This window comes from Malaclemys terrapin, chromosome 7, assembly GCF_027887155.1.
Source record: "Malaclemys terrapin pileata isolate rMalTer1 chromosome 7, rMalTer1.hap1, whole genome shotgun sequence".
NCBI classification, from domain to species: Eukaryota; Metazoa; Chordata; order Testudines; family Emydidae; genus Malaclemys; species Malaclemys terrapin.
This window is the reverse complement of record NC_071511.1, coordinates 88,267,088-88,294,363: the sequence shown is the minus strand read 5'-3', so window position 1 is coordinate 88,294,363 and position 27,276 is coordinate 88,267,088. Positions and strand designations below refer to the sequence as shown.

Genomic DNA, 27,276 nt, shown 5'->3' with positions numbered 1-27,276 from the left:
GCTGAAGGGGTGTTTCACTGACCTCATGACTAGCTACCAATCCACTGATGAAAATAAACATGATCTGATCGCATGCTCTGACAGAAGGACAGTCCCTCCTGCCCCATCCAAATACTGGCTAAATGCCCCATGCTGAGGTGCCTGAACCATTTCAAAGTATTACACAACTGTCCTCCACTCTCCTGTTTTATGAGCTGAACTTGGACCGAATCTCCACTTTGTCTGACCTTTGCACTCTCTAATTGCTGTGACCTCACTTTGGTTACCACAGCAGTGTTTAAAGTCCATCAGAGAGGGGAGTATACATGCCCTGGACTCGAAACAACCCAGCCCCATTTCCACCTTACTACATGCCTGTGCATTAGAGTTTCGGGAGCCTGGATTTGTTTGGTCTGACTGCAGGATGAAGCCGGTTGTCAAGATAGTTGTTCTGTGCCTGGCCCTGAGTCTAGGAAGATGCGATGAAGAAGTAACCCCAGACAACTCAGTCAACCAAGCTGCCCCAGAAGAATCAGCCTCAGCAGACTGGGGCATTGGGACCCTCAGAGATGGCTTTGAAACTGTTAATAGCTATTTTGACTCTTTTTTAGAGCTGCTAGGAGGAAAAAATGGGGTTTGTCAGTACAGATGTAGATATGGTAAGTGGCTTCTTTCCTTTCCATAGGGCCCTGCGGGTTCAGGCAGCTGTCCTGTGAATTGGTACACCTATTTCAGGCCTAACAGTTCTTACTGTTAAGTTATTGGCTATCAGTTTTGGGTTTGAGACAGAAGATGGGAAGGGCAAATGCAACAGATATTCTCTGTAGAGACAAATCTTGTACATTTTGTATCTGTTTCTAGGACTTCTGACTGAATTCTGCATGTTGCTCTCCCAGCACTGTCCACACTCCATTAGCTTTCTAAATTGATACTAATGGAGTTTTTGGCGCTGCCTCTTTAACTCTCCGCTTCCCACTCCGAATTTTTGGTGGTTTTTTTTCCCTGACCTTTTTCCTTTCAAACTCCCCTTTGCTTGTTTTTAAACTTACAGCCTTTCCCCTGAGCTATGATGGATTCTGTTCATGACGCTTACATTGATAGAGAATTCCTTAAAACAAAGGGGAACTCTGTGTCTAACACTGAGTTAGCAAGTCAGAAACTAACCGTGGGAGGGTAGAATTCAACCCTGTGTTGATAACTATGCCTGGTATATAGACACCACAGTGGGGAAGCTTGTGCTTCCCCTACCTGGAACAGCCAAGAGACAATTTGTCCCTCACTGAAGATTAAGGGCTTCCCTAAAGGGTAAAGACTCCTTTGGACTTTTTTGCTACTGGGGAATAACGGGAGAGAAGAGAACATTGGTGTCTTGTCTTAACCCACCACAGTTCTCAGTCACCTAGGGCTCCAAAGCAGAGGACAACTCTTCAGCAGAGGGGACAAAGACACCCCAGAATAAGGGACCAACCCCTAGCACACTTTGGGCCCAAAACACTAAGTAAGAAAGGACTTTGTATAACGCAGTGATGCTGTTTGCTTCTTTAACACATGTCAAGTTTATACGCTTAGATTCAGCCATTCTGAGGTCAGCGGAACAGCAGGTCAGCGTAGGACAGATGTAACTCTGGTTTGCCCCTCATAATCCAGGGAACTTTCAGAATCAGCATCTTCCATAAGGAAGCTTCCTTTCCCGCCCACCCCAGTTTGGTTAGACAGCCAAGCCTTTGCAGTCACAAGGAGTAAGGGGTCTTTCTGGCTCTAGCTGTACAAATCTATCAGCTTGGTAGGTGGAGTTTCTAAATGACTCACACAAGCAGCAGACCAAGCAGGCTGCAGCAATCTCTGCAGTCATCAGAGTTTAATTATTCAGCAGTTCTTAGTTCTAAGATTAGTAATAATGAGGGGAGGAGGGAGCGAGAGAACTGGAAGGTAAATAAGATCTGTTGTCACTATTACAAGAACCTTTAACACTCAGACTGTTCCAGACAGTTTCTGTGTCTTAGGCTTTTGATTTTTTTTTTTTTTTTTTTTTAAAGGTACAAGTCAGTTTGTCTTTGAGACAGAATTTAGGGGAAAGCTTCTTGGATGTAGTCAAGGATGCTTTCACCAACCGACATTTTAGACTACAACAAACCTCTGGGAACTCAGTTGCCCTACTTATGCTGAAGAACATAGGAGATGTGTCACAAGAAAGGTCTTACCTGTAAAGGCTGTAGGGGGAGGAGAATCTGGCAGGCAAACTGCCAACAAGCTGAGGCCAGGGCTTTGTGACAGTGGCAGCCTGTGGGTCTGATGAACCATAAAGAGAGCTCTTGTGTGACAGGTGACAGCTGTAACTGCCATTATCCAGGCAAGTGTTTAAATGTACTGGAACAGAAGACAGTTATATTCATATTAGGTTTCACAAAGCCTTATGGTTCCAGTCCTGTAGTGTGTGTGTACCCAAGAGTCCTAACTACTTCAAGAGGAGTTTCAAATAGGAAAGCAGTTTAGGACCTGATCCTGCATAACAATGGGCCTAATTCCCCCTCACACAGGAGAATCAGAAGAAAACCCTTTGACATAAATGGAGATACCATGGTAATTGAAATGAGAATCAGGTGCTCACAGAACAGAAAGCAGCTCAAATGCATGGGGAGCATATTTCTTGTTAAAATAATGATCTACATTTAAGTTATGTTAAGGGTAAACGATTGTTAGCTTCGATAAAAGCTCAGGATGCCCTGCGAGGTGGAGAGAAGACATTCCCTTGTTACGGTCTTTTATGCCTCCTCTAGCAGATGAATCACAGAAGTGCTGGAGGGAGACCCTAGGAGCCCCATGTTAAAAATTCTGCCTCCACTGCAAAGGAAAGATTGCAGCGAGATCCTTGCCTGACAGGTTTCCCCTCTGTCTGCCAGGATTACCCAAAACACTGGTCTCCAAAGTTTTTTTTTTGCTTCCGCAGTTTGGGCAGAAGTCCGAACTGCTTTTTTTTTTTGCTTCAGCAAAAATGGTAGAGCCGGCACGGCAGGGGGTGCTCAAAATCTTTTTACTGATAGGGGTGCGCGATCAAAAATGTTTGGAGACCACTGACCTAAACCACTGGCTCAGAAAGATTTCCAAAGAGCAAAATTTTGGCTTTGGAATGGACCAAACGGTAGTTATATAAAACACCCCAGCCTTCTCTACCCACAGGTGCCCTATGAGGTTTTGGCACTAAAACATCCATACCTCCCATTCAAGAATTCACACTGGATATTTGCTGTACTACTAATAACTCTCTATATTTATTTGTCAGGAACAAATCCAGCAAGAAGAGCAGGTGTATGTTTGTTACATGATGTAACCTCCCTCTTTGTTTGTAGTCATGAGAAAGTATTTGTTTTCCCATTTAAACAAACAAGTAGATTCCTTCACTCTCCTCTCTGCTAGCATGTGTTCCCCTGGGACAAGTGATTAGTCACAGGTTAAAGGGGAAATTAGCAAAGTCCCTTGTTGAAATATTGGCAGCACAGCCCAGAGGTTTTTGATGATCCATGCAGGCCTACAGTATTTGTCCATGCTTTCTCCCCTAGTTCAGCCATTTGAAGCTGCAAGCTAGGGGGAAAATCCAAAACCTGAGATAAAATGAATTTATTCACAGGAAAAATAAATGCAGAATCCCTTGACCTAGGGCAGTCATCTGCAACTACATCAGGAATTAGAGATCTGGTCCCTTCTTCCCAGGGCAACTGCTACAAACTCTGCCTGCTGCTCTTTTTTTAGCCTAATAATGCTGCTAATAGTCTGTATTGCCGAAATGAAGGTCAGGACTTACTGGTAATGGTCATATCCATCTTATGCTGATGAGAGAGTTTCATGCTCTCTGCAGTTGGAATCTCCCTTCTCCTGGCTGCCAGCTGATGTGGTTCTTAGCGGATTTCTCACCAGCAGAGGCTGTATTGTGGAGGACTGGGAACATATAACCCAAAATGGGGGTGGGTAGATGTTATGGTTATGTGGTTGCTTGCTGAAAAATATAGGGAGGGATAGTAAGGTATTTCTTTAGGGAAGTCAATGGTGAAAAATGAGGAGCCATACTCTCAGGCATTCAAGCAAAAGTGGGCTAAAAGTAAAAATTCTCTGGACAGTTTCCCCCAATTTCAGATGCCAGGCTCTGTGGATGGGCAGGCAAGCAGGATTTGCAGCATTTTGCATGGCATTGCCTCTTTTTCAGAGTTGTTCCAAGGGACCCATTTTAACACTTAAGAGCTCTAGAAGTTATAGTTTCCAGCACAGTGCTGAATGGGTCTGTGTAAAAATGGGCAGTGTAATCTAACATGCCCAGGGCTTGAGTATCCAATGCTAGGAAGCCCAGCACTGTCCCAAGTCTCTGATGAAAGAAATAAGCAGCAGGTGAAATTTTAACTCTATTGTGGAGTGCTCTATTACCAACATTTACACAGAAGTGGATATCCCCTCTCTTTACTACTTGAATATAGCCCAGGTGGAAAATGAGGAAGAGATTGGGGGGCTCAGGAGGTCTGAGGCAGCTGGAATGCAGAGTCCTGTGTCCCTGAGAAGAACTCAGGCAAGAGGCCTGAGCCTGGGAATGTGACCTGGAGACCCAGAACTAGGAATAGTAACTAGATTCAGCCCAGACCCAGTTGATTTAGAGACACATGGGATTCATGTTTAGGTACATTTACAACAGACTGGTAACTGTCCAGGAGGAGGACTGGACCAGGTTGTAAACACTGGAATCCAGCAATGACATAGCCCTTTGTAAAGGATTAGTGATTGTGGGAGGTACAACCAGGTCCTCAGGGAGCGTTGTACTGTCTTTCACTTGATCTGAAAGGAGCAGTTTATGCCTCTCTTCTTAAAGCAAGAGATTAGGTGGGTGATGGTCCTCTGTCTGTTCAGTGGAGCTAGGATGCCTATAGGAGGCTGTATTTAAGACCCTCGTCGTACAATGTTTCTTTGCCTTTGGCAAACCAAAAGCAAAGAACATGTGCTTACCTCTAAGACACCCCTGCAATCTCTTACCCCTAACTTTTCACATTTCTCTGTCTTTCAAGGGAAGGCTCCAATGCCCAGACCGAACTACAAGCCCCAAGAGCCCAATGGCTGCAGCTCCTACTTCCTTGGTCTCAAGGTACCAGAAAGTGTATGTACTGCTGCTAACACCTAGTTCCCCCATGAAATAATTCACTAACCGGAATAATCAGCTTAAAAAAATAGTTAAGAGCGTGGTCTAGCTAGGACATGTGCTATTGGTATGATAACTATTGTATTTTTTTCCTGGCTGCAGCCAGCTCTGAGTGGTATCCTCACCTTTCTAAAGATTGCTGTGATAGTCAGTCATATATTACAGTACTAAATTGTCTGCCTATGTTTGCCAAGGAGATGGCTGTCTGCAATGGCAAGGGAAGGAAAATGTAACTTTAAGTAACCATTTAATTTACTATCTGATTTGCTAACCAGCAGAGCGATCAGCTCCCAAATGTTGGTGGCTGCTGCTTGTGGTGGATGAATAATTCTGTCAATGGGAATTACATGTGTGGATGCATGATACAAAACTCCAATTGTCTTACTATTTATTGGAGGATAAAGTCTACCTAGCAGATAAATGCAGGAGAAGCAAATGATTGCATCAGGGAAGCAGTTCAGAAGGTACGTGGTAATCCGTGGGATAGCTACGGAGTGTTGGTGCAATAGAAGCCACTTAATGGAAACCCAGATAAGTATCATGCACTTTTAACTGGGTCCATCACAAGGGAACATTCAGTGCAAGGCAGTTCAATTACTCAAAGCTTAGAGATAAATGGCAATGCCTGGTGTTCCCTGCAAAGCCTATTTACAGGTTTGAATTGGTGTTTGCTGTCATAAATCTCCCACTAAGCAGCCCTTTGGTCCCTTTCTACAGCTCCCCTCCTCAATATTGAGTACTAAATTCAACTCATTTCCAGGCTTTGTATCTTGGTTATTTTTAAAGCAATTAATGAAATCGAAGTTAATCTATACCATGAGAATGGTTCCTTGAAGAGCCTCTAAGAGCCTGGCTAATTAGCCTATTTCTGTTCCCACCAGGGTCTGCACCAATTAAGATTCTGTTAAAAAAAATCCCTTGTGGGCTATTTTTGAAGTTATATTAGTTCCTTAAACTGGACATCACCACAAACCTCTCTAGAGGCTTCTGTCATCTCCTGCATGCATGTGCATTCATGAGTGTTAGAAGTAAGGAGGGGAAACTAGACCCCTACATCAGGGATGTGGAAGAGAAACACTTTCTAATAAGTAATTTAGAAAATAAGGACTTCATTCCCACCTTGATATGAAGAGGCCCATGTGTAACTCTCATGCCTATTACACACTCACTAATGGGAGATTATAAACCAAAAATCCACAATGTATCTGTTCTTGACCTTACAGCTCTGTTTGTTACAACTATGGCATTAACACTGGAATTGTAGCAGAAGCTTTGGGTCAAGGAGCAGCATTTGGTGGTTTGGGAGAAGAGGGGCATCACCACCGTTGGAGAGGAGGATAGACCCTTCACTAAGTACAATGCCTGAGCAGTGCTGTCTTCCCTTTCATAGATTCTAGGACTGGAAGGGACCTCGAGAGGTCATCGAGTCCAGTCCCCTGCCCTCATGGCAGGACCAAATACTGTCTAGACCATCCCTGACAGACATTTATCTAACCTACTCTTAAATATCTCCAGATAGGGGGAGTTCTGGGTGTGGGGGCAGTGAGGCTTGGTGGGAGGGTCTGGGTATGAGGGCGTCTGGATGCACGGGGGTTGGGCAGATGGGGGATCCCTCCCCCTGCAGCTGAGGAGCAATGGGTGCAGGAAGCACGGGCGGGGGAGGGGAAGTTTGCAGAGCTTCCTACAGATGGGGGAGAAATCTGAGGGTGGGTCTGGCATGGCCCCAGATGCCGTGCAGGGGAAGAGGAAGTCCCATCAGGGGAAGAGGAAGTCCCATCCTCCCCAACCCAGCTGGTACTAGCAGCTGAGCCTGGCGCAGGGAGGAGCCATGAGCCAGGTCTTCCCCAGTCCCACCTCCTGCCCCACAGTGATTTACCTCTCTCTCTGCCTCCAGTTGGATTTAGGCATCCCTGCCATGACTAAGTGCTGTAACCAGCTGGATGTTTGTTACGACACCTGCGGAGCCAACAAATACCGCTGTGATGCTAAGTTCCGATGGTGCCTCCACTCCATCTGCTCAGACCTCAAACGGAGCCTTGGTTTTGTCTCCAAGGTTGAAGGTGAGTTTTGCACCCAGGCCACTCTTGTGGGACGCAGGTGGCTCCAGCCCCATTTCCCACAGGAGCGATAGCAGGAAGTCCTTTTCCTACAACATGGCAGCAGGTTTCTGCTGTGACTGCAATAGGACATAGCACTGCCACAACTGAGCGGCAATCACATGTGAAATACACTTAGATCAAAAGGCTGAGCTAGCCCTAACTTTTGCTTGAACATTGCCTCCCTCCTCTCTAAAGCAGACCTGTCCCAGACAATTACCCAACGTGCTTTTATGTTTGAAGTTTATTATTAATTTAAAAATAAAACAGCCCCAAGCCATTCATTTTTACCTTAGGGTGGGATTTTCAGAGCCACTTATGGAGATGATCAGTTCTTATTTCTTTCCAATGAGAATTTGGTGTCCAAATCCCTTAGCTAGATTTAAAAGTCTCAGTGCTAATGTTTTAGAAAGGGGTTAATTTTTCCACAGTATTTAACTTTATGACAAAAGGTTCTTATTAACATGTTACGTTTATAAGCCCCAATTTCAAGATTCAAACTCTCTCAACCATTCTTGATTTGGGTTGAGTTGAAGCTTGCCATATGGGCTGCCACCTCTTTTTTATTAATGTTTACATCCAAGTAAAGCCACTGTGGGGGAGGGGACAGGGAGAATGAGATACCATAAAGAGTAGTGTCACTGAAATGCCAACATCCACCCAGCTTCTCTTAATCCTGAAATGGAGACAAAAATCATCTCCCAGCTGCCCCAATGTCTGAGAAACAGAGGTTGGCTGAAAAGCAGTTGGCTGAAGCTAAATACAGATTCCTTCACAAATCAAGTGACAGTTACAGGCACATCTCAGTGGTTTGAGTGCATATAGCACCTTCCTAGAATGGTGGAGTTTAAATTAGAAACACAGTACATGCAGCTTTCCTCCTTCTCCTGCCAGCAAACCTCATGTGGTTTATTAGCAGGGCCGGCTCCAGGCACCAGCAAAGCAAATTTGCAGGGGCACAAGAATCCAGCATGGGAGCTGAGAACCAACAGGGAGCCCTGGGAGCTGTAGTTCCTTGGTTAGCTCCCTGCCTGTAGAGCCAGCCCTGGATCAGGGTAAGAACTACATTTCCCAGCATTCCCTTGGCCGCAATTAACAGGAAAGGGAGGGGGAAGGAGCGTAGAACTGAAACCTCATGCTGCAGCTTGTTGTAAATGGTAGGGACAGAGCCAGCTCTAGGTTTTTTGCTGCCCCCCACCTCAGCCCTAGGCTCCCCCCGCACTCCTGTGTTGTCCCAGCCCTGGACTCTCACCCGCCCACACCCCCTGCTGCCCCAGCTCTGGCCCCCACCTGCACCCCCAGCCCTGGGTTCTCCCCCCACCCGCATCCTCCTGCCGCCCCAGCCCGGTGGCTCTTCCCCCCACACACCTCCTGCCACCCCAGCCCTGAGCTCTTCTCCCACCACTACACCCGCACCCTCCTGTCACCCCAGCCTTGGCCCCACCCACACCTCCTGCCACCCCAGCCCTGGGCTCTTCTCCCACCCCCCGCACCTCCTAACACCCCAGCCCTGGGCTCTTCTCCCCCCCCCCCCTGCACCCACATCTCCTGCCACCCCAGCTCTGGCCCCCACCTGCACCTACTGCTGCCACAGCCCTGGGCTCTTCCCTCCCCCCCCCCCCGCACCTCCTGCCGCCCCAGCCCTGGGCTCTCCCCCAAAGAAAGAATTGGGTGGACTAAATGGACATTGCACCTCTCTATCTGAAGCCTAGCAAGGCAGGTACGTGGATCCCACTAGAATTTAAAATGAAAAGTAAGGGAGGGGAGGCTCTACTAGACTGGGCAGCTTTAGATACAGTACCAGGCACTTAGGAGGATTTACCCTTCTGAGCCATGGAAGCAGAAATTGACTTTTCTTTTCCAGATTTAGCTAATATTCAGAAAGGGAATCCAGCACCTGCCTTCCAGATTTGAACCCCTCAAAATTCAGGAGTGCTTAAGCTCAATTTGGGCAGCTATTACTTCATTTCTCCCAAATCAAATATACTGATCCACTGTAACTTGCTGTAGGAAAAAGTAGAATAAATTGAGCAAGAAATGCTTCCCAGTGGTTATTAGGACTGGAATTGCTATTTTCAACAGCCATGGTTTTTTTTATTAATTATTATTAATTATTTTTAAGTTTTATTTGTTTAAAAGGAAGATAGTGATATTGCATTGGCAAATTCCCCATAGAAACAAAGAATGGAACAAAAGAATAATAAAGGCACCTCAACTTTTCCTCATTTATGTGGGACAGTCTTATAATATGCATCCAGATATCCTTCAATCACACAAGCTGAAAATTGTTCCACTTTACTGCAGTTCTGTAACCATATGGGAACCAATCCTGTCTGTGTTCTGTGCACATCCAAAATTCCTGCTGAATGACCCGCCCTGGGAGCGAGTTACCAGTGACCCAGGGCTGGGGCGGCAGGAAGGTGCAGTGGGGAGTGAGGGGCGCGCAGGGCAGCCAAAATTTTTTTGCTTGGGGCAGCAAAAAAACCTAGAGCCGGCCCTGCTTATGAGAGGGGAGGCCTGGGCTACATTTGAAATTAGATGGACCTAGCTACATCACTCAGGGCTGTGAAAAAATGTCATTCCCCATGCAACATAGTTAGATCAACCTAACTTCTACTGTAGACACAGCTAGGTTGATGGGGGGAAAAAAAAAACACAACTCTTCCATCAACGTAGCTACGACCTCTCAGAGAGATGGATTAACTACATTGGAAAACCCCTTCCATTGACACAGGATCTAAACTACAGTGCCACAGCACCACCATAGCTGTGCTGCTGTAGTGTAGATATATCCCTAGCGTGCTAGCCACAGGAGGCTCATTAAATAGGGAAGGGAGGGAAGCACTATGCTTCAGCACCTGCTCCCGAAATACCTCGGAGTGCGCCTCTTCATATCACTGGGCCTCCTTTGTGGTAGTGCCGCATGGCAGGTGTTCACAGTCCCCATATTAATGTTCCCCAGACTTTTCTAGTGCAGTTGTCCAGAATATGCTTCTGAAAGTGACTGCCAAAGACCTTAAGATTGTTTGCTGAAGCCAAAATTTCCTTAATAAATGTTCTTAATCAAAAGATTAACAACTTTTGAAGTGTGACTAAACTACGAAACACCAGTGCTGTCATAATTCACTGTTAAGAAGTCCAGTACGTTAGGTTCTTGCTACCTCCATGTCAGGTTTTTTTTAGCAAAATAAAATGAAAACCCTGAGCTCTCATGAATGACTGTTTTTAGGGTATCTGTTCCTGAACCCTTTGTCTGATTTTGTTCAAATTTGATAGAGAAATTTGAACCCTGTCTCAGAAGTAGCCTACAAATTTTGAGGCTGATATGACCATTTTTGTGAATTTCAGGAGGTGACCAAAAGTAGAAATATTTAATAGAAAAACAGCTGCAAATGTAGCCAGGAATCAGCTCCTAGAACTTTAATACAATACAGGCAATATCAACAGAGCAGGGACAATTTGAGGAGCAATAAGTAATTGTGACTTCCCCTCTATTGTGAGTGTGTATCTGATAGTCAAGGCAAAGGACAGTCGAATGGTCCTGTTGGGTTAATTGCACTACTTGGGCACCCAATAGTGACAGTGGCCAGAAATGCCTTTGTTCATCTTCAGTTAGCCCACAGACTGCATCATTTCCTCTCTGATGCAGATCCAGCAACAGTGTCACATCCCTTCAACATATCCAGGCTGGACTTCTGCAGTTCACCTTACTTGGGACTTTGGCAAAGGCCACATGGAAGCCACAATTCATTATACTGAAGCCCAGCTGCTAAGTGAAATGAATTGGTAGGGCACATTTCAACAAAGAACTGCACTGGTTCCTGATCTAATTCTGGATCCAGTTCGAGGTGCCAATCCTGAGCTGTGAGGCAATTAATATCTGAGACCTACATGTCTTGGTGACAATTTCTCCCTCCACCATCCAACAAGGCATACGTGCGACAGGTATGGACACTGAAGTTCATCAGGGCTGCCCAGAGGATTCAGGGGGCCTGGGGCAAAGCAATTTTGGGGGCCCCCTTCCATAAAAAAAAGTTGCAATACTATAGAATACTATATTCTAGTGGGGGCCCCTGTGGGGCCTGGGGCAAATTGCCCCACTTGCACCCCCCCTCTGGGCAGCCCTGGAGTTCATGGTTATAGAGATGAAATTCCTGTGGGCTGCAGACAAAGTATTCTGAGTGGAGGGTATCCATGCTGTGGAGCTCCCTGGCACCAGAAAACCACCACATAAAAACAAGCATGCATGGGTTATAGACAAAGATGAGGTGAAGAGAGAATTTGGTTTTCTTTGGCAGAATCAACGTGAACCTTCCTTTCTCTGTAGTGCTTAGATACTTCAGCCAAAGGCATATTAAAAAACACAGAGACAGATTTATATAGGACTAAATATCCTTTGTGGTTAAACAAATTATTGTTGCTTTTTTTTTTTTTTTTTTTTAAATCGAATTCAGAAAGATAGTGAGACAGCAGTTTGAGTCCAGGAATGAGCGAAGCCCCTATGAAGGGAGCTCAGCATTAGAAGGCATCACAAATGTGGGTTGAAAACTGATTTGGAGGAGAGTGCTTGGAACACAAGGAGTGAGACTGACCTAAGCAGAGGGCAGCTTGCTAGCAGGAGCAAAGTCAAAAATGGGAAAAAGACAAATGGGGCAGTTTGGAAAGAGGATTGGAAGGAGTGTAAGGATTTGGCAGGGGTTAGTGCTCCTGCGATTGGGGTAACCCTGTGTCAGATTAATGAACAAAAGGAAAATTGGCAAATCTGGTTGGATCAGTGGGCAGGAAGGGGCACTCCTAGAGCTGAGATGCAAAGAGATGAGCGGAGAAACACCCATTCTGGGCATAGATTTGGACTGCTTAGTGATTGAGTTGCAGTGTAGCATGCTAGACCCCTTGCTTCCCCTTGTGGACTATGATGCAAGCAGCAATCTCTGCCCCTGGGGCAGGGCTGGCCCACAACATTTTGGCACCTGAGGTGGGGAGCTCAAATGATGCCCCCATTCTCCCTGGCTTGGGCCAAAACTTTGAAAGGTCTCAATTCTGCCTTCTTCCTGTTCTGCTCCTCTCAGAGTACTGCTCTGCTACCTACCCCAATAAAGGAGAACTAACAACTTAAAATGCCTTGTTCAAAAATTTTAAGTAACACTTAACTTTCAAACACCTGAACAGCAAATGTAACTTTTCTTCTCTGCATAGTAAACACTGGCATTTTTATCTGTTTGAATGATCAAAGTGGTGCTTTCCGTGCCTTCTTGGTTGCAAAGATTTGAACTGCTTCCTGAAGGTCCACAGTGTGGGCCAGCTCATGCTCTATTGAGATGGTTGCAAGGCCAACCAGCCTCTCCTGTGTCATTATGGAGCGTAGATGGGTTTTTATTAACTTCAGCTTGGAGAAGCTGCATTCTCCCCTGGCAACTGTTACAGGAAGTGTTAGAAGTATGTGCAGAGCAACAAAAGCATTTGGAAAGAGGGTGGTCATCTTATTTGTGCACATATTCCAGAACAGCCTTTCAGATCCTACTGAAATGTATCTTGAAAGGGCTTTCAGTTCATCACCTAAATCACTCGCATCAATACCGCGCATGTCATCATGTGTCAATGCTGTCTCTAGTGCCTGTATTGCTGGGGTAGGTCTTCTTCAGGTATAGTGAGGAGTCTGGGAATATCATACACCATCCCAAATATACTGCTGTGTTCCTTGAGCGGCATGAAATGTTCAACTGACTGTATTGCACAATCTAGCACCTGGTTAAAGAATTCAACTTGAATTGTTGTTTGGGGGGGGGCTCACATGGGATTATCCCGTGCCTCGTAATCAAAATGTCTTCTTCCTCAGTGACTCTTGTATTCTTGAATGGGTGGGAAAATAGCTGCAGTGTGAAGTTCCTCTGCCAACTTCCGTGCACTCTTCAGAACGTTTTGAAATCCCTCATCTGACCAGTAAGACTGTAGGTATGACTTTGCTTTGTCCAGTCATTCCATTGGTCCAGATATATCAAGGTCAACACCTTGGAGTCTCTTGCTTACATTTATTTCAAACAGTATGTCATGCCACAACACTATGCCACACAGAAATTTGAAGTTATGTACGTTTCTGGTGATTCCATTTCCCTCTGCCACTGTTCTCCCACAAACAGTTCCTGTCATAGCATTATCCTCCATCATGGCAACTATGGCATCATCTATCTTCCCAATTTGGTGTTTGATAGGCTTTATCGCCTCCACTCGACTTTCCCATCGCGTGGCACTCAGTGGTTTCAGTGTCAGAGAGGATGTTCCCAGATGTTGCTTCAAAATTTGCCATCGATGCGTTGATGGAAAAAAATACATAGATGCTTTGAATTACATTAAAAAATTCCTCAGCCTCACTAGAAGCTGATGCTGCATCACCGACCACCAAGTTCAATGAATGAGAACTGCATGGGACAAAATAAGCTCAAGGGTTTAATGCTCGGATCCATGTCTGCACTCCTCTGTTCTTTCCTCTCATGTTGGCACCATTATCAGAGCCCTGACCTCTCATGTCAGCTATCGCAATTCCCGTATCTTCCAGCTTTTTAAAAAGCACATTTGTCATACCAGCTCCTGTAGTATCATCAATGTCAATAAATTCTAGAAAATGCTCTCTGACAGTCACGATTGCAGGCAGGGCCGGCTCCAGGCACCAGGTGCTAGGGGTGGCACGTCCGGCTTTTCGGCAGCAATTCAGCGGCGGGTCCCTCAGGCCCTCTCTTCCTCTGAGTGCCGCCAAAGTGCCGCTGATCGGCTTTATCTTTTTCCCTCCTCTCCCCTTTTCGCTTTGCCGCTTGGGGTGGCAAAATAGCTGGAGCCGGCCCTGATTGCAGGGACATTTGTAACAACAACAGAACCTAGTGAAAAACGCACCATTAACGTCATTTGTTCCGTATGGCTGATGTCAGGTGTGCAGTCCAGAATAACAGAGTAATATCTTGCTGACTTTAGATCTGCCACAATCTTCTGTTTGACTTTTGTTGCCAGTAACTGTATGATCTCATTTTGAATGGTTTTTCCAAGGTGGTGGTGGTGTGTTCATTTCTTGGGTGGTGACTCTTCTTAGATGCTCCTGGAGTACAGCATCAAACTCAGCCATCAGCTCCACAATTTTAAGGATGTTTCCATTGTTTGGCACGTACAGCTGATCTGAAGTGGCAAGCAGTGCTAGATTTTGGGTAGCAAGCATTCTCACAATGGCAATGAGCCTTTTCAGAACGTTTTGCCAGTAAAGAGACTCTGAGGCAATCTTCTCTTGATGCTGATCATCTATGGTGGCTGTTAACCTTAGTGTCATCTCAAGCTCTTTCCACCTATGGAATGCTCTCTAGTGATTTGCTGCCTTCTCATGGCATGCCAGATTTCTAGCCAGATTTTTCCAGTCCTTTGTTCCTGTAGAACCCAATGTGGCTGGTACATTAGACTGGAAGAGTTTGCAACAAGAACAGTATGCAGCATTCTGGGTTTTTGAGTACATAAGCCATGACCTCTCCACCTTGTCACCACTGGGGATTTCACACCAGTAACGTGTTGGATGGAAACTTGTATTTTCATTGTCTTTGGGAAACGAAGTTTTTCACTTGCTGTGGCCCATGCAGTACAAGGAAGTCCCTCAGGCTACTGCTCAAGTGGGTCCACAGTCCTGGATCATCTAGACTTAAGGAACGAAACTCAGCAGCAGCTGTTTCTTGCGCCTCCATCACACCCTTCTCTGATCTACACTTTTCTTCAGGAATGTGCATGGTTACATCCATTTGAGATGGAAATATGGATGTTACAGTAGGTGCCAGGTCACCTGCACTCTGACTAACTGGAAGATTAGGCATCTCCTCACCACTCACATCCTCACTGGGGCCGGAAGGCTCACCGTGAACATTTGTGTCTATGTATCTCAGGAGAGCTCCTTCCTGCTTAGATAGAAAAGCTTCCTTTGCTTTCTTTCTCTGAATGCTGCCCCAGAGGGGCGTTTTCTTCTTTCACTCATGACTGCTGTTCTGTGCCAGCTATAGTGGCTCTCAACACTCAGTTGAAGGGGACAAATAAGCAGGCTGGTAGCAGGGCCTGAGTGAGGGAAGATACCAGTGTCTTAAGGGCCTAATTGGCTCCTACTACTTCAGTTGACTGCCTGTTCTCCTCAAGTGGGTTCAGGGAAGCAGCAGGAAGCTCCCTGAGAAGCTGGTGTTAATCAGTCCAGGCTCCTGGGGGTGCTAGAGAGGTACATAAGAGGCTCCTCCTCCTTTCGGCAGCTCTACTGCTTTTTGTTATTCCCTCTCACTTTTTCTCTTGCCTGCCTGTTGTGTCTCTTGTGGCCTCCTTCCTCCAGCACAGCACTCCACCATCTCTGTGCATCTAGAGCAGAGAGAATACATATGCATCAGCAGCAGACAATTTTCGACACTCTGGGTCCTATGGCGCGCCCCCACTCCCCAGTCTGGCACCTGAGGCAGCTGCCTCAGTTCGCCTCATGGTAAGGCCAGCCCTGCCCTGGGGACCTGTGCTTGCAACCAACACTTCTACAATCCCTAGCTCCATGAGTAGCTCAGAAGTTGCTGTGAACAGCACTCCTCAGTCAGAGGTCACTAGATGTGAAGTTCTGAGTGACTGAGGGAGTTAATGGGAAGGGAGGGAGGGAGAGATGGGAGAATTTCTCCCCCCCACCAAAAAAAAAAAAAAAAAAAAAAAAAAAAGGTTAATGACTGTGCAGATCCAAATTTTTTTCCCTAGTGACTGAGCCCAAGTCTACCTTAGCAGCACTTTGGCAGTGTAGCTATATAGATATACTGTACTGGCCAAGCACTCTGAACATGGATGCTGGTTTGGCAGCATAGCTTATTCCAGCCCTTTGCTGCATGAAACAAGCTATGCTGGTAAAAGTGCAGTTTTGTCAGTATAACTGTCTACAGTAGGGGCTTTTACTGCCACACCTGTATCAGAGATCATACTTCTTCACACCCCTGACACAGCTATGCTGGGAGAAGTCCATAGTGTAGACCTGTCCTCTGAAAAGCCTGTTTTAACCCTTTTGTCTTGCGTGTTGGGTTCTGCCAGTGACACACCCACTGCCATTAATGGGCACTACTCATCAAGAATTTGGAAAGGGACATGGTCAAGGGTGACAGGGCCAACTCTAGACTCCAGATCCCAGGTCAGTTATTATTATTACATCCTTCCCACACCAATATTGGAACACAGCATGGAAAAACACTCTCTTCCGTTCTTCTATCATTTGCTGCTGCTGTTTCCATTTGGTCTATGGGATTGAGATAAATTAAGAACCCCCCTTAGCAGGGAGGGCAGAATAAAGTTTCTCTTGGATATCCTGGTTTCCTCACACCTGTTAGTATCCCCTTAACAGCTTCAAGGGGGATGTGGGGGTCTGTCTGTTGCCATCTGAAGTACATGCCCCAAATATGCCTAGTGCTGCCTTCTGATTCTTGTGGAAACAAGCTGCTGGTTGGCGATTTCTTGGATCTCTTACCAACCAATGCCCATATCAAAAAGTTACATTTCCTGTTTTCACTGATCCCCCAGACAAGGGCTACAACAGTGGTAAAAATCCCACATTCTCAACTGGGAAATTGCCTGCAGCAAATCCCAGAGAAAGCCAACACTCAGGATTTCAATGCTCCGATGGCCCTTACTTTTAAACACTGATGATTTACAATCTAGACATATTATTAATTATTATTATTATTAATAAAGAGAGCAGTGTAATATGTACAATGGCAGGGTACAAGACGTCAAAAGTTAGGACTGCCAACTGAAGGACAGTCCTTTAAAACAAGTTTCAGAGTGGTAGCCGTGTTAGTCTGCATAAGCAAAAACGAGTTGTCCTTGTGGCACTTTAGAGACTAACAAATTTATTTGGGCATAAAACAGTATTTATACAACATTGAACCCTCTTAGAGAGAGTCTAACCCATGATGTGCTCCTTAAAAGTGTTCCCCTTGCATATCCCAGCATTTCTCACAAATGGTATGCAGCTTCCCTGCCTGGGTCCCCATGTGCAGCCAACCAGCAATGAGGCTGTTAAGGGGTCACTAATTTGTTTTCCAAACCTAACACCTAATTAAGATGAATGGGGAAGTTCACACTTGAGTGCTGCTATTGCAGACTTGAAAAACAGTGCCTCCCTCCATTGGTTTTCTGTCTCATTAGGATGATTAAACATTTGTAGAGAAGTACCAAAGACAGGCACAGCAACAAGTTAAGGAGAACAAAGAGAGAGTCAGAGGCCTGAGGATCTTATTGCTGAGGTGCATTAACCCCCCAGAAGCTACTTCTTATCTTCAAGGGTCAACACAAACCCTACCTACAACTCTGCTTTTGTTGGTTTTGATAGCCCTTTATCAGAGAGTTCCGTTTGAGCGCCCTCTGCTGGCTGAGTGTGGCCTGAAAGGCCATGACTACACCCTCCTCTCAAGGGCCTCAGAAGTTACTCCACTGACAGCTTTTAAACAAGCGCCTCTGTTGCATGCTTGTTAATATTTAGAATAACTCCGCCTAGTCTTAAAGCAGACCCTCAATGTCTCCACTTAAAGTCCTAGTCATCCCCTTCTGTTCTGTGCTGGTTCTTCAGGTGCTCAGCTCCCTTTTCCTGGGCACAAGTCCTCAGGGTTTCTTCATAAAATAAAAGCAGTCAACCAAAATGATATCCTCCCCTCCCAGGGTAATCACTACAGGAACTCACTGCTCTCTTCAGGACCTTCCCTAGGCTCCTCTCACAGCCCCTTTCTAAGGGCTGCCTCTCTGCAGCTCTCCTTCTCCTTGAACTGGGGTATTGCCCTGCCCCTCATTAGAGGCAACCTGGGTTAACCTGCCTACTCATCAGGGGAGCAGGGCTACTTCACTTAAAGGGCCAGCCACTCTGTCTCATCTTTCCTCTCAAATCAGTTCACATTACTACTCCTCCCGATATGCCTGATTCAAAGCCCAATGAAGTGAATAGAAAGACTCCCATTGACGTCAATGGATTTGGCCTAGTCTACACTAGGAATTTTCCTTGATTACAGCCATTGGTTGCCAACAGCCAGCGTGGCTGCACCACTGCAGCCTGGGTAAACCCCAATCAGCCACAATTTGCACCAAGACAGTTTAGCCTGGTTTCAAGCAGGGTAAGCTCCACCAGTGCTTTACTTGACTGCACTAGGGGTTGCACAAGCACAGCTGAACCTGTGGTCTTGTCTACACTTGAAAGACAATGCAGATTAGGATGTGAATTTAAAGCACAACAGTTACTGGTGAATAACTCCATGTGTAGACATACTCTAGCTCTCCTCCCAGTCTCAGCTTGTGCCATCTATTAAGCTTCCCTGGAACAATCTCCCTTTTCTCACCTGTCAGCCACCATCTCTTTCACACCCCTTCTTGCAATCCACCTCTTCAATGAGTCATCCCCACTCCTGAACTGTTGCCCTGTGTCTCCTCTTGTGTCTTAGATTTTAAGTGCTCAAAGGCAGGGAATGTTTCTCTCTCATATATATCACACATATACACACACACACACACCTATACATTTTATACTCCTATCCCCAAACCCAATTAAGTAAAACAAGAGAAGAGATTGTCTGGGGAGCTCTGAAGTAACAAGGAGGGCAGAGGGGACCAGGAAGGCTGTCCCAGGTGGCAGGAGTTTCAGTGGCAGAACTGCAGAGAAATGGACAGAGGAGCTGAGAGGGGACTAGAGAGAGTCCATGGGGTAGGACTATTACCAAGTCTATGTCTGAACTGATTTTATTGCCTTCAGCCCATCAGGGAAAATGACCACCCTGTGGAGTTTAGTATTAACTCATTTATCTACCTGGCTGGGGAGTTCAATAGTGAGCCTCTTGCTAGAGTTGCCAACCCTGCAGGATTGTCCTGGAGACTCCAGGAATTAAATATTAATCTAAAAGATTATGTCATGTGATGAAACCTCCAGGAATACGTTCAACCAAAACTGGCAACCCTAACTCCAGGCTGTCTGACATTTTAACTACTGTGTCATCTGGCTCTGCTCAGAGCAGGTCTAGATAACACTCATGTCAAATGCTGATGACCACTGGCAGCTGGTTCACGCTATTGCTCCCACTGTAAGGGTGATATAGCCATATGAGAAACAGCCTGCGGGTAAAAGCTGAGTTTAGACAAGGCCATGGTCAGATGGAGGGGCTGAGAAGTAGGGAAGAGTTGATGCAGAGAGATCTTTTGAGAAGCTCACTTGTTATTTCACCGTACACAAAGAGCATAACACACTTTCAACAAGAAAAAACAAAAGGAAAGTCTCTTTAAGAGAGAGCACAGCTGTAGAGACTGCACTGCAGCAACACTGGGAACAAAATGGCTCCTAAATCCAGCCGACAGCGAGAAATAGAACTGTACACAAAGGCAAAAAGACATTGCAGTACCCCACACAATCCACACTGGTTTGAGGCCAGTCCTGGCACTAGTTTAACCAGCAATGAAAGTGTGAGACCACTGCTGACATGCCTGTTCTTTTCCCTCCTTACAGCTTGTGAATCTGTAGCAGATACAGTGTTTAACACTGTCTGGACTCTGGGCTGCCGACCCTTCATGAACAGCCAAAGAAGTGCCTGCATTTGTAACGAGGAAGAAAAAGAGGAACTTTGAAGAGCACAGCCCTCTGGCCAGAGATGACCTCATGCATTCCATCTCTGATGCAGCTCTTTAGCAAGCCATTTTCCATCAGCCCTCTGAACTGGAGAAGTTATGATAGTATGGGGTAGGAGGAGCAGATTTTTGCACTGTGTATAATGCATCAGTTACAGCTTTGGGTGGAGGGTGCTGTCAGAAGCAGTGACAACTACTGCCTACCTCAGATCCAGTCTAACAGCCCCATCTCTTTCCAGGTGTATCACTGTGGGTTATTTTAATGCCAATTTTCTATTGAGACCAATTAAGATGAGCAAAGAGAATGCAATGCAGACAGTAATAAGTAGTTTCTGCAGCAGATATACACGTGTATAACAACTTCCTCTCCCTGAATCACTGATACACCCTGAAAAACAAGTTTTCCCACTAGCCAAAGTTCCAGTCACTAGTTACATCTTTTAAATAAATTATTCAAACACAGGAGATGGGCTGAGCCACAATATTGGGGCGGGGGGGGGTAATGGAAAAAGGGGGAAGGATTCATCCCCTTTTGGTTCAGACCCAATTATTTACACACATGCAAACTACTCCACTTCTCTGAAATATTTAGAGGCTCCCCAAACTGTTCAGATAACCAAGGATTTTTGTTAGCTAAGAGAATGATTCATGGTTGGGGACATGGCCAAATATTAGCCAAGAGGGATTTTGAGTAGTTCCGATACATGAGTGCACACAAAGGTAGACTGGAACAAAGATCATCCATGTTCAAGTAGCTCTACACTATACATTCTGATACACATATAAGATTCTGCCCATAATTTCACAGCAGAGGAATAAGCTCCCCCCACAATTCCATTCAGCTGTACCTGTTTATTTTCCTCCTTCATAATTTAAAACCAAAGGGAAAAATTACATTAGTCTCCAGTAAGCACCTTCAGCAGTGTCCTTTTAAGGGGTCGGGGGCGGGAGGGGGGTTGCAGGAGGATTTGATGGGACTTTGGGAAACTTTCAGGCATACGAAGGCATATTTGTAGACTGGTACTGCTTAGGCTGTGTTTGGTAAGGCAGGGCTTGGTTTCATGGGGATATGGCTAACTTAAAGAGATGAACAATCCCAGCGGATTTATTTTTTCAAACATGTCTAAGATCTAAATCTGAGAAAGGATTCTCTTATAGACTTGAAAAACTACCTCCCCCCCAGGGAATTTTGTTGTTGTTGGGGTTTGTTGCTGCTGCTGAAAGGGAGTTTCTACCAAGATGTGTGTAACATACAAGATAAATGTGGATCTGTCACATGCCTAGATAGATGGATGGATGTACACACACACACACACACACACACTCTCTCTCCCTGTCTTCCATTCACTTTTACACACTGCACAAAGTGGATGTTACAACACTGTTTGTTTTTTGACAGATTCTGTTTTAGTTATATCCTTTCTGGCATACATGTTTAAACTGATACATTTAGCAGAACATTATTTAAACTACTGTCCCTGTTTTTGCCAGGCTTATTGGCCGCACACTGGAAAGTGTTATACATCTGACCCATATGGTCTGCAGCAATGGGAGGCTATTGTTAGAAAACATGAGACTAAGGTAATAAAAAGTGAACACACTGAGTTGTGTGGGGATTCCCCCCCCACACCCCATTTGGAAGGGCCATTCTTATTTCCTCAGTGAAAATTAGATGTCCCTCTGAGCAGGTGATAAGCCAGTGAGTATTCCAGTGCCAATGTTCATCTCAGTAGTTGTCCATCAGAATGTTTCCTGCAGAAAGAACCTGATTGTCAGCCCTAGTTTGTTTGGGGTGGGAGAGGCAGGGGGGTCGTGTGTGAGGAACAGACACTAAGAGCTTTATATATTTTTAAGGTGAACTGCTACCCATTGTTAAAGGTGCGTTTATATGTACAATTAAATATCACTTGCAAAAATATCTTGTCTATGTTCAGTGGCTACCTTTAAATTGCAGATCTCTACAGTGACACATTAAAGCTGACCCAAGCATGTAATGACACGATAGATCATGACAAAATGGATAAATGAGGGGTTTTGAACTGAACCTTTCCATCCAAGCTTTGGTACTTTGAGGAGATCACAAATAAAAGTGATATTTCCTTTATATCTATATAGCACTTTTCATCCCCAAACCATTTTACAAGCTGCAGCTGATAGATGGAAGACCATTGAGCCTGCATTTTTTAGTGTAAAGTTTCCTTTTACTGACTTAAAAAACAACAAGAAAAAACCTTAATTATTTTTGGATGAAGCTTTTGAAATGTCTTATGAAAAGAACCAAACAAGACTACGTTGGAGTAGACACACGTGCTACATGAAATAAGCAACTTAGAGTTCGACAGCCTAGCCAGAGATCACTGGTGAGTCACTGAAATACAGCCATTCTGGCTGTTTAGATTGAGGTGAACTGAGATTAATCAATGTTCACTACCGTTCAACATACTAAACTTGCATCATCTTTGCTCTCACCCCCAACTAATGCATGAAGGGAGAGACCCTGTGCTCCCCTCAAGCTGCCTCCTCCCAGCTTTTTATATGGGTTGAAGTACTTACAGTTCTTGTTCACAAATGATCCAGGTGGTGTCTTCCCTCCAGTTAAAATGCTTCTGTACAAGACTCAGCATCTCAGAGGACCCTTCTCACAGTATAGTGAGGCACTACAGCTATGCTGCCCCAGCTTCCCCACCACGCTCTTCAGCTCACCCTGGCCAGGGCGATGACTTGGGCCTCCAGACAAACAGCATTTGAGGGTTCAACCCCTCCCAGGGTAACAGAGTGCTTTAGAGAAAGGACAACAAAAGCACAAAACAAAGGAATCTTCACCCAGCAGCCAGCTCCTTCCTTAAAGTCCCAGTTGCCACAGCCTGTTTCAACACTCACTAACAGGCACCTGGGCTCTGAGCCACTCACCAGTAAAATCCAGGCCCATCCTCCTGCAAAGGGCTCTGGACAGCCACACTCCTCAGGCAGTTTCTGGCCAAGCTTCTTACCCCAGGATAGAACTGTTTTGTTCTTCTCCCTAAACAGCCCTTCACAGCTGGGCTTTCCTCCACTTAAGTCCCACATCCTACACAGGTGTAGCAGGGCAGGACTAATTCAACAGGGCTGACTGGCTCCAGGCCTCCTGATCTTTAAAGGAGCAGGCCAGCCTGTTACAGCTTTCTATGGGATCCCCTGCATCAGGTAAGCCCCCTGGCAGGCCAGGCCAGTTTGTTTACCTGCTACGTCTGCAGGTTCGGCCGATCGCGGCTCCCACGGGCTGCGTTTTGCCGCTCCAGTCCAATGGGGGGGCCGCAGGAAGCGGCAGCCAGTACATCCCTCGGCCCATGCCGCTTCCCGCAGCCCCCATTGGCCTGGGATGGCAATCGGCAGAACCTGTGGACGCGGCAGGTAAGCAAACTGGCCCAGCCCGCCAGGGGGCTTACCTGGGTGGGCCGCGTGCCAAAGGTTGCTGATCCCTGCCCTGTATGTTCATTGAAATCATAGTAGTAGGGCTGACTGGTACAGTGATTTAATGAATTAGCCTTTTATTCCTGGAAATCTGGGTTCAGACTCTCTTACTGTATGACATATGTGAAAATGAGTTAGTTCAGCTCCAATCCTGGACATCAAAAACCCTCCCAGTTGTGAGTGAGCACAACAGAAGTTTAGAATTGGACTAGCAGTGAGCAATTCAGGTCAGGACTCTGTGGGGGGATGGCTGAGCAGTGTAGGGTAAATTTGCACAATGGCTGCATGGTAATACAGTATGTTACATTTCCATTTTTTTTATTTCATAGTGGTTAGATAAGACATCAAAACAATAGTGTCTCCACTTATTCATATTATTTTACCAGCAATTTTTCCATTATTACTCTTCTTCCAACACAGACTCTCTCTCTCTCTTCATAAAGACAGGCTAAAAGCCATTTTTTAAAAATCAGAGCTACCAAATAAATCAATAATGGTGAACTCTGATTTGTATTCTGAGTCTGGTTGCTGGAGGAAATAAAGCTCTGAAACTGAATACTGCAGATATGAGTTGTAATCCCATTTGCAAGTGGTAACAGATTTTGGACTTTGGACAGTTTCCAATTGGAAGAAAAGTTGGTGATACAGACTCAGGGGATTTTCTAGTGCAATGTATTTATTTACAAATGTACACGAGTCTTGTTTACCTTGAACAGTGCTGGCCAGAACTACACAAAAGGAATTTCATTTGCAGAAAACCCCATGAATACAAAGTCAAGCCCAGTAGCTCCCTCCTCTCTCACTCTTGGGCTCTGTCCCTACTTTCTGTACGCTTGCTGACCCTTACTGCTGCCTCTGCATTGTACTTCTTACCTAGGAAATCTCTTCACCCAAAGTCACTAGTCTTTGGCTGCATGGAGCCGCATGGACTAGTTCAGGCTGGCTTTGGCATTATACCTCCCTCTGTGCTGGTGCTTTGTACTCCAAATGAATCTCAGACAGGTATCAGTATCCAATATTCAATATCCACTGGAGCAAACTCTCCTGCTAGTCTTCCTCTGCCAAGATAGTGCTTAACCCTCACAATGTCTTTAAGAACTTTCTGAGAGTTTCTGCAGTAACCAGGCCTGATGGGGCTTTTGAACCTGATCCTCTATGTTTAATACTATCTATGGAGTGTTTCCATCAATTGTTCTTACTATGCATTTCATTAACACCTCTATCCTGTTTAAGGTTAATGCATTAGAACATCCAAGTCACAGAAGATCACAGCATCACAGTTCGTATTAGTTTTGAGATTTTTAATTTTTTTTACAATTAAGGTGTCACACCACTTACAAAATGCACCACATATCACCAAATTAGTGGGGCAGTGGGACAGGATTAGGGGGAAGAGAGATGAAGAAATGATACAGTAAATAGAGAGAAAAATATTGAAAAAAATGTATGTAATTGTCAGAGGAAAATGTAAAACTAATTTTATGAAATCATTATTTTAAAATATGCACATTTGCCTGCAACAATTCTGAGCTTTAGCTGCATATTACTGTTCTTTTACAGCTTCAAGGAGTCTGCATATTTGAGATATATATTTATATGTATTTTAATAACCACCCTTCAGAACCTTGATGTCACACTCTCCACCTACTCACTGCACACACAGCCTTATCACAGGAGTTGTTCAGTATGTGTGTCGGGCTCCTGGCACTGTTTGTATTGTCCTTGGAAAATAAAGCATTAGCGACCTGGTTCAAAATGTGTTTAAACATTGTGAAGTTTGCAAACGGAGATCAGAAAAATGAAGGCAGATAACATTTTGGGCCTATAACTGAAATGTCTCCCTTTAATTGACAGGAAGGCAGGCACAGCTGTATTACACAGCTGATCAGATTACATATGGAGGGGCTGCCTCTTGTGTCTAATATAGCTTCACAAAAGTAAATAACCGTCAGGCTGTTATGAAACAAGATAATAGGCTCATGCAGGGCTTTACCAAACACCTTTTTTGCATCATCAAAACCCATGCGACAAAACCTCAGTAGGGAGGGAGGGCAGGTTCTTGGGTAGTACACTGTGATGGTGAGAGAGTGCTACTCATCCATGTCGATTCTAATGGGGCCACCTGTCAGGATATGGTTTGCCATGTGACTGGTTTCCTCCTCCTCTTCCTCCATCCCAGCTGACCTGCGCATTCGTCTCCGACACCCCTGGGCACAGCGAGACCTCTCATCCAGCATGCCACACACAAGGATGCGGCAGTGCAAGAACACTTCCTGCAGGATAGTGAAAAGGCAGGGAGAAGGCAGTGTGAAGAACCATGGTGCTGGCTTTCACTTAAGCAGTGCTGCCGGCTCTCACAATATTCCCATCCATCCCAAACTTGCAAAATATTGTCCTTATCCAAGATGGACACCATCTCCCTTTATTAAAGGGACTGACGCCACAGGCCGCCCTCACTGCCATGTCCCTTTAACCTTTAGAGGAGAAAATGAGGCTGCTCCCAGCAAAAATGGCTGCCCTACTTGTTGTTTCCAGTGACTCTGTTGCCTAACTGAGCTCAGAGAAGATGGTGGCCCCTTTAGTCACTATGTAAGGGGCAGGCAGGGGAAAGAATGTGGAGATGCTGGGAATGAAACTGAAGGGGCAATACACATAAGGGAGACTTTGTCAGGAAACAGAACAGGAAATTATGAGGAATCAGGCGACTCGGGGGAGCATAAGGCAGAGGCAGAGAGTGCAGTGGAATGTGGCATGAGCTGGGAGGGAAAATGTGAGGAGTAGAAGATTGTGAGGGGATACGGAAGGCAAACAGGTCAGTGTAGAGTGAGGGGGACAGGAGACTGTGGGGGACCATGGAAGGAGGATGTGAGTAGCAGCTGTCATTTCTAGACAGTGAGGAAGATGGAGTGATAGAATGGCAGCTCCCTGTGCCCCAGATGATAGGAGAGGATGGTAGAGTCCCTCTGAGTAGTGAGCAGGACGTCCTGCATTTTTGTGCGTGCAGGTAAGGTTGAATTTTGAACCTGATACTGCCAAGAACAGCTTAATGAAATTCAAACAGGTGTAGACACAAGAATAAGATAGAACAGAATCTGCAGTTATACTACACTAGGTAGGACAACAATTATAGGAGCTATGAATCTTCATGCTTCAGGCCTAAGCTAAGTGCTTTCTGCTAGGAAGAAATTGAGCCATGGTATTGCACCACTGTCAAGGCTTCCCCCGACCCCCCACTTTCCTCTAAAAGCACTTGATCTTCTAGGCTCTTAAAGGAAACAACATACTAGATTAGGCAGACCATCAATCTGTTCCGGTATGGCAATTCCTATCCCTGACTCTCTACTACTACTGTAATACTACATGCACAAAGAATCAGCCCCATGCAATGGCGACCTGTGGTGGTGGGGGGGGAAAGGGTCACATGACCCCCCTCAAAACGCCGGGGTGGGGCAAGGCTGGCAGCCAGGGAGATGAAGGTGCAGGGCCAGAGCCTCTCCTCTTCCGGCCATGCTGCCTGGTGTGGCATGCAGTGGTTGCACTCTCCCAGACAGCCTCTGGCCATGCTGCTTGCCAGGCAGGCAGCATGGCTGGAGGCTGCCTGGAAGAGTGCAGCTGCTGCGTGCCGCACGGGGCAGCGTCCCAGGCAAGCAGCGTGGCCAGAGGCTGCCTGGAAGAGTGCATTAGTGCATGGCTCTACACATGCTAGGAGGACTGGAGCAGACTCCCTCCACCCCCCGCCAGGAAATGTGGGATCGGGAGAGGATGGGGAGAACGCAGAGCCCCTGGGCCGGGGGTGGGGATGAGTCACGTGTGGGGGGTCACCTGGGGAGCGGGGTGGGGAGGAGTCATGTGAGGGGGCGGGGATGTGCCCCCCTTTAGCTGGTGCCCCCTTTGTGTCCCTCCCACTAGTCGCCCCCCCCATGGACAGTTTCCCAAGCCAGTTAAGGGTTGGTTTAA

General features: G+C 45.8%; 2 protein-coding genes across 3 annotated transcripts in view; one reads left to right on the top strand and one right to left on the bottom strand.

The window, feature by feature from the left end:
• The first annotated feature begins 316 nt into the window (after positions 1-316).
• PLA2G12B (phospholipase A2 group XIIB) lies at positions 317-21,787 on the top strand. 2 transcript variants are annotated; one of them, XM_054036264.1, is made up of 4 exons: positions 317-638; positions 5,022-5,098; positions 7,047-7,212; positions 19,751-21,787. In XM_054036264.1, the coding sequence occupies exons 1-4, from the start codon at positions 404-406 to the stop codon at positions 19,867-19,869; spliced, it is 597 nt and encodes a 198-aa protein (XP_053892239.1). In that variant the 5' UTR covers positions 317-403; the 3' UTR covers positions 19,870-21,787. The 2 variants fall into 2 exon arrangements, with proteins under 2 accessions (XP_053892239.1, XP_053892238.1); XM_054036263.1 differs by having other exon boundaries at positions 5,022-5,110.
• A 2,818-nt stretch (positions 21,788-24,605) lies between these two features.
• Positions 24,606-27,276, bottom strand: part of OIT3 (oncoprotein induced transcript 3) — a 28,080-nt gene continuing 25,409 nt past the window's right edge. The window contains exon 9 of the mRNA XM_054034778.1: positions 24,606-25,592. Within this exon, the coding sequence (XP_053890753.1) occupies positions 25,410-25,592 (183 nt within the window). The 3' untranslated portion in view covers positions 24,606-25,409. The remainder of the gene's footprint in view (positions 25,593-27,276) is intronic.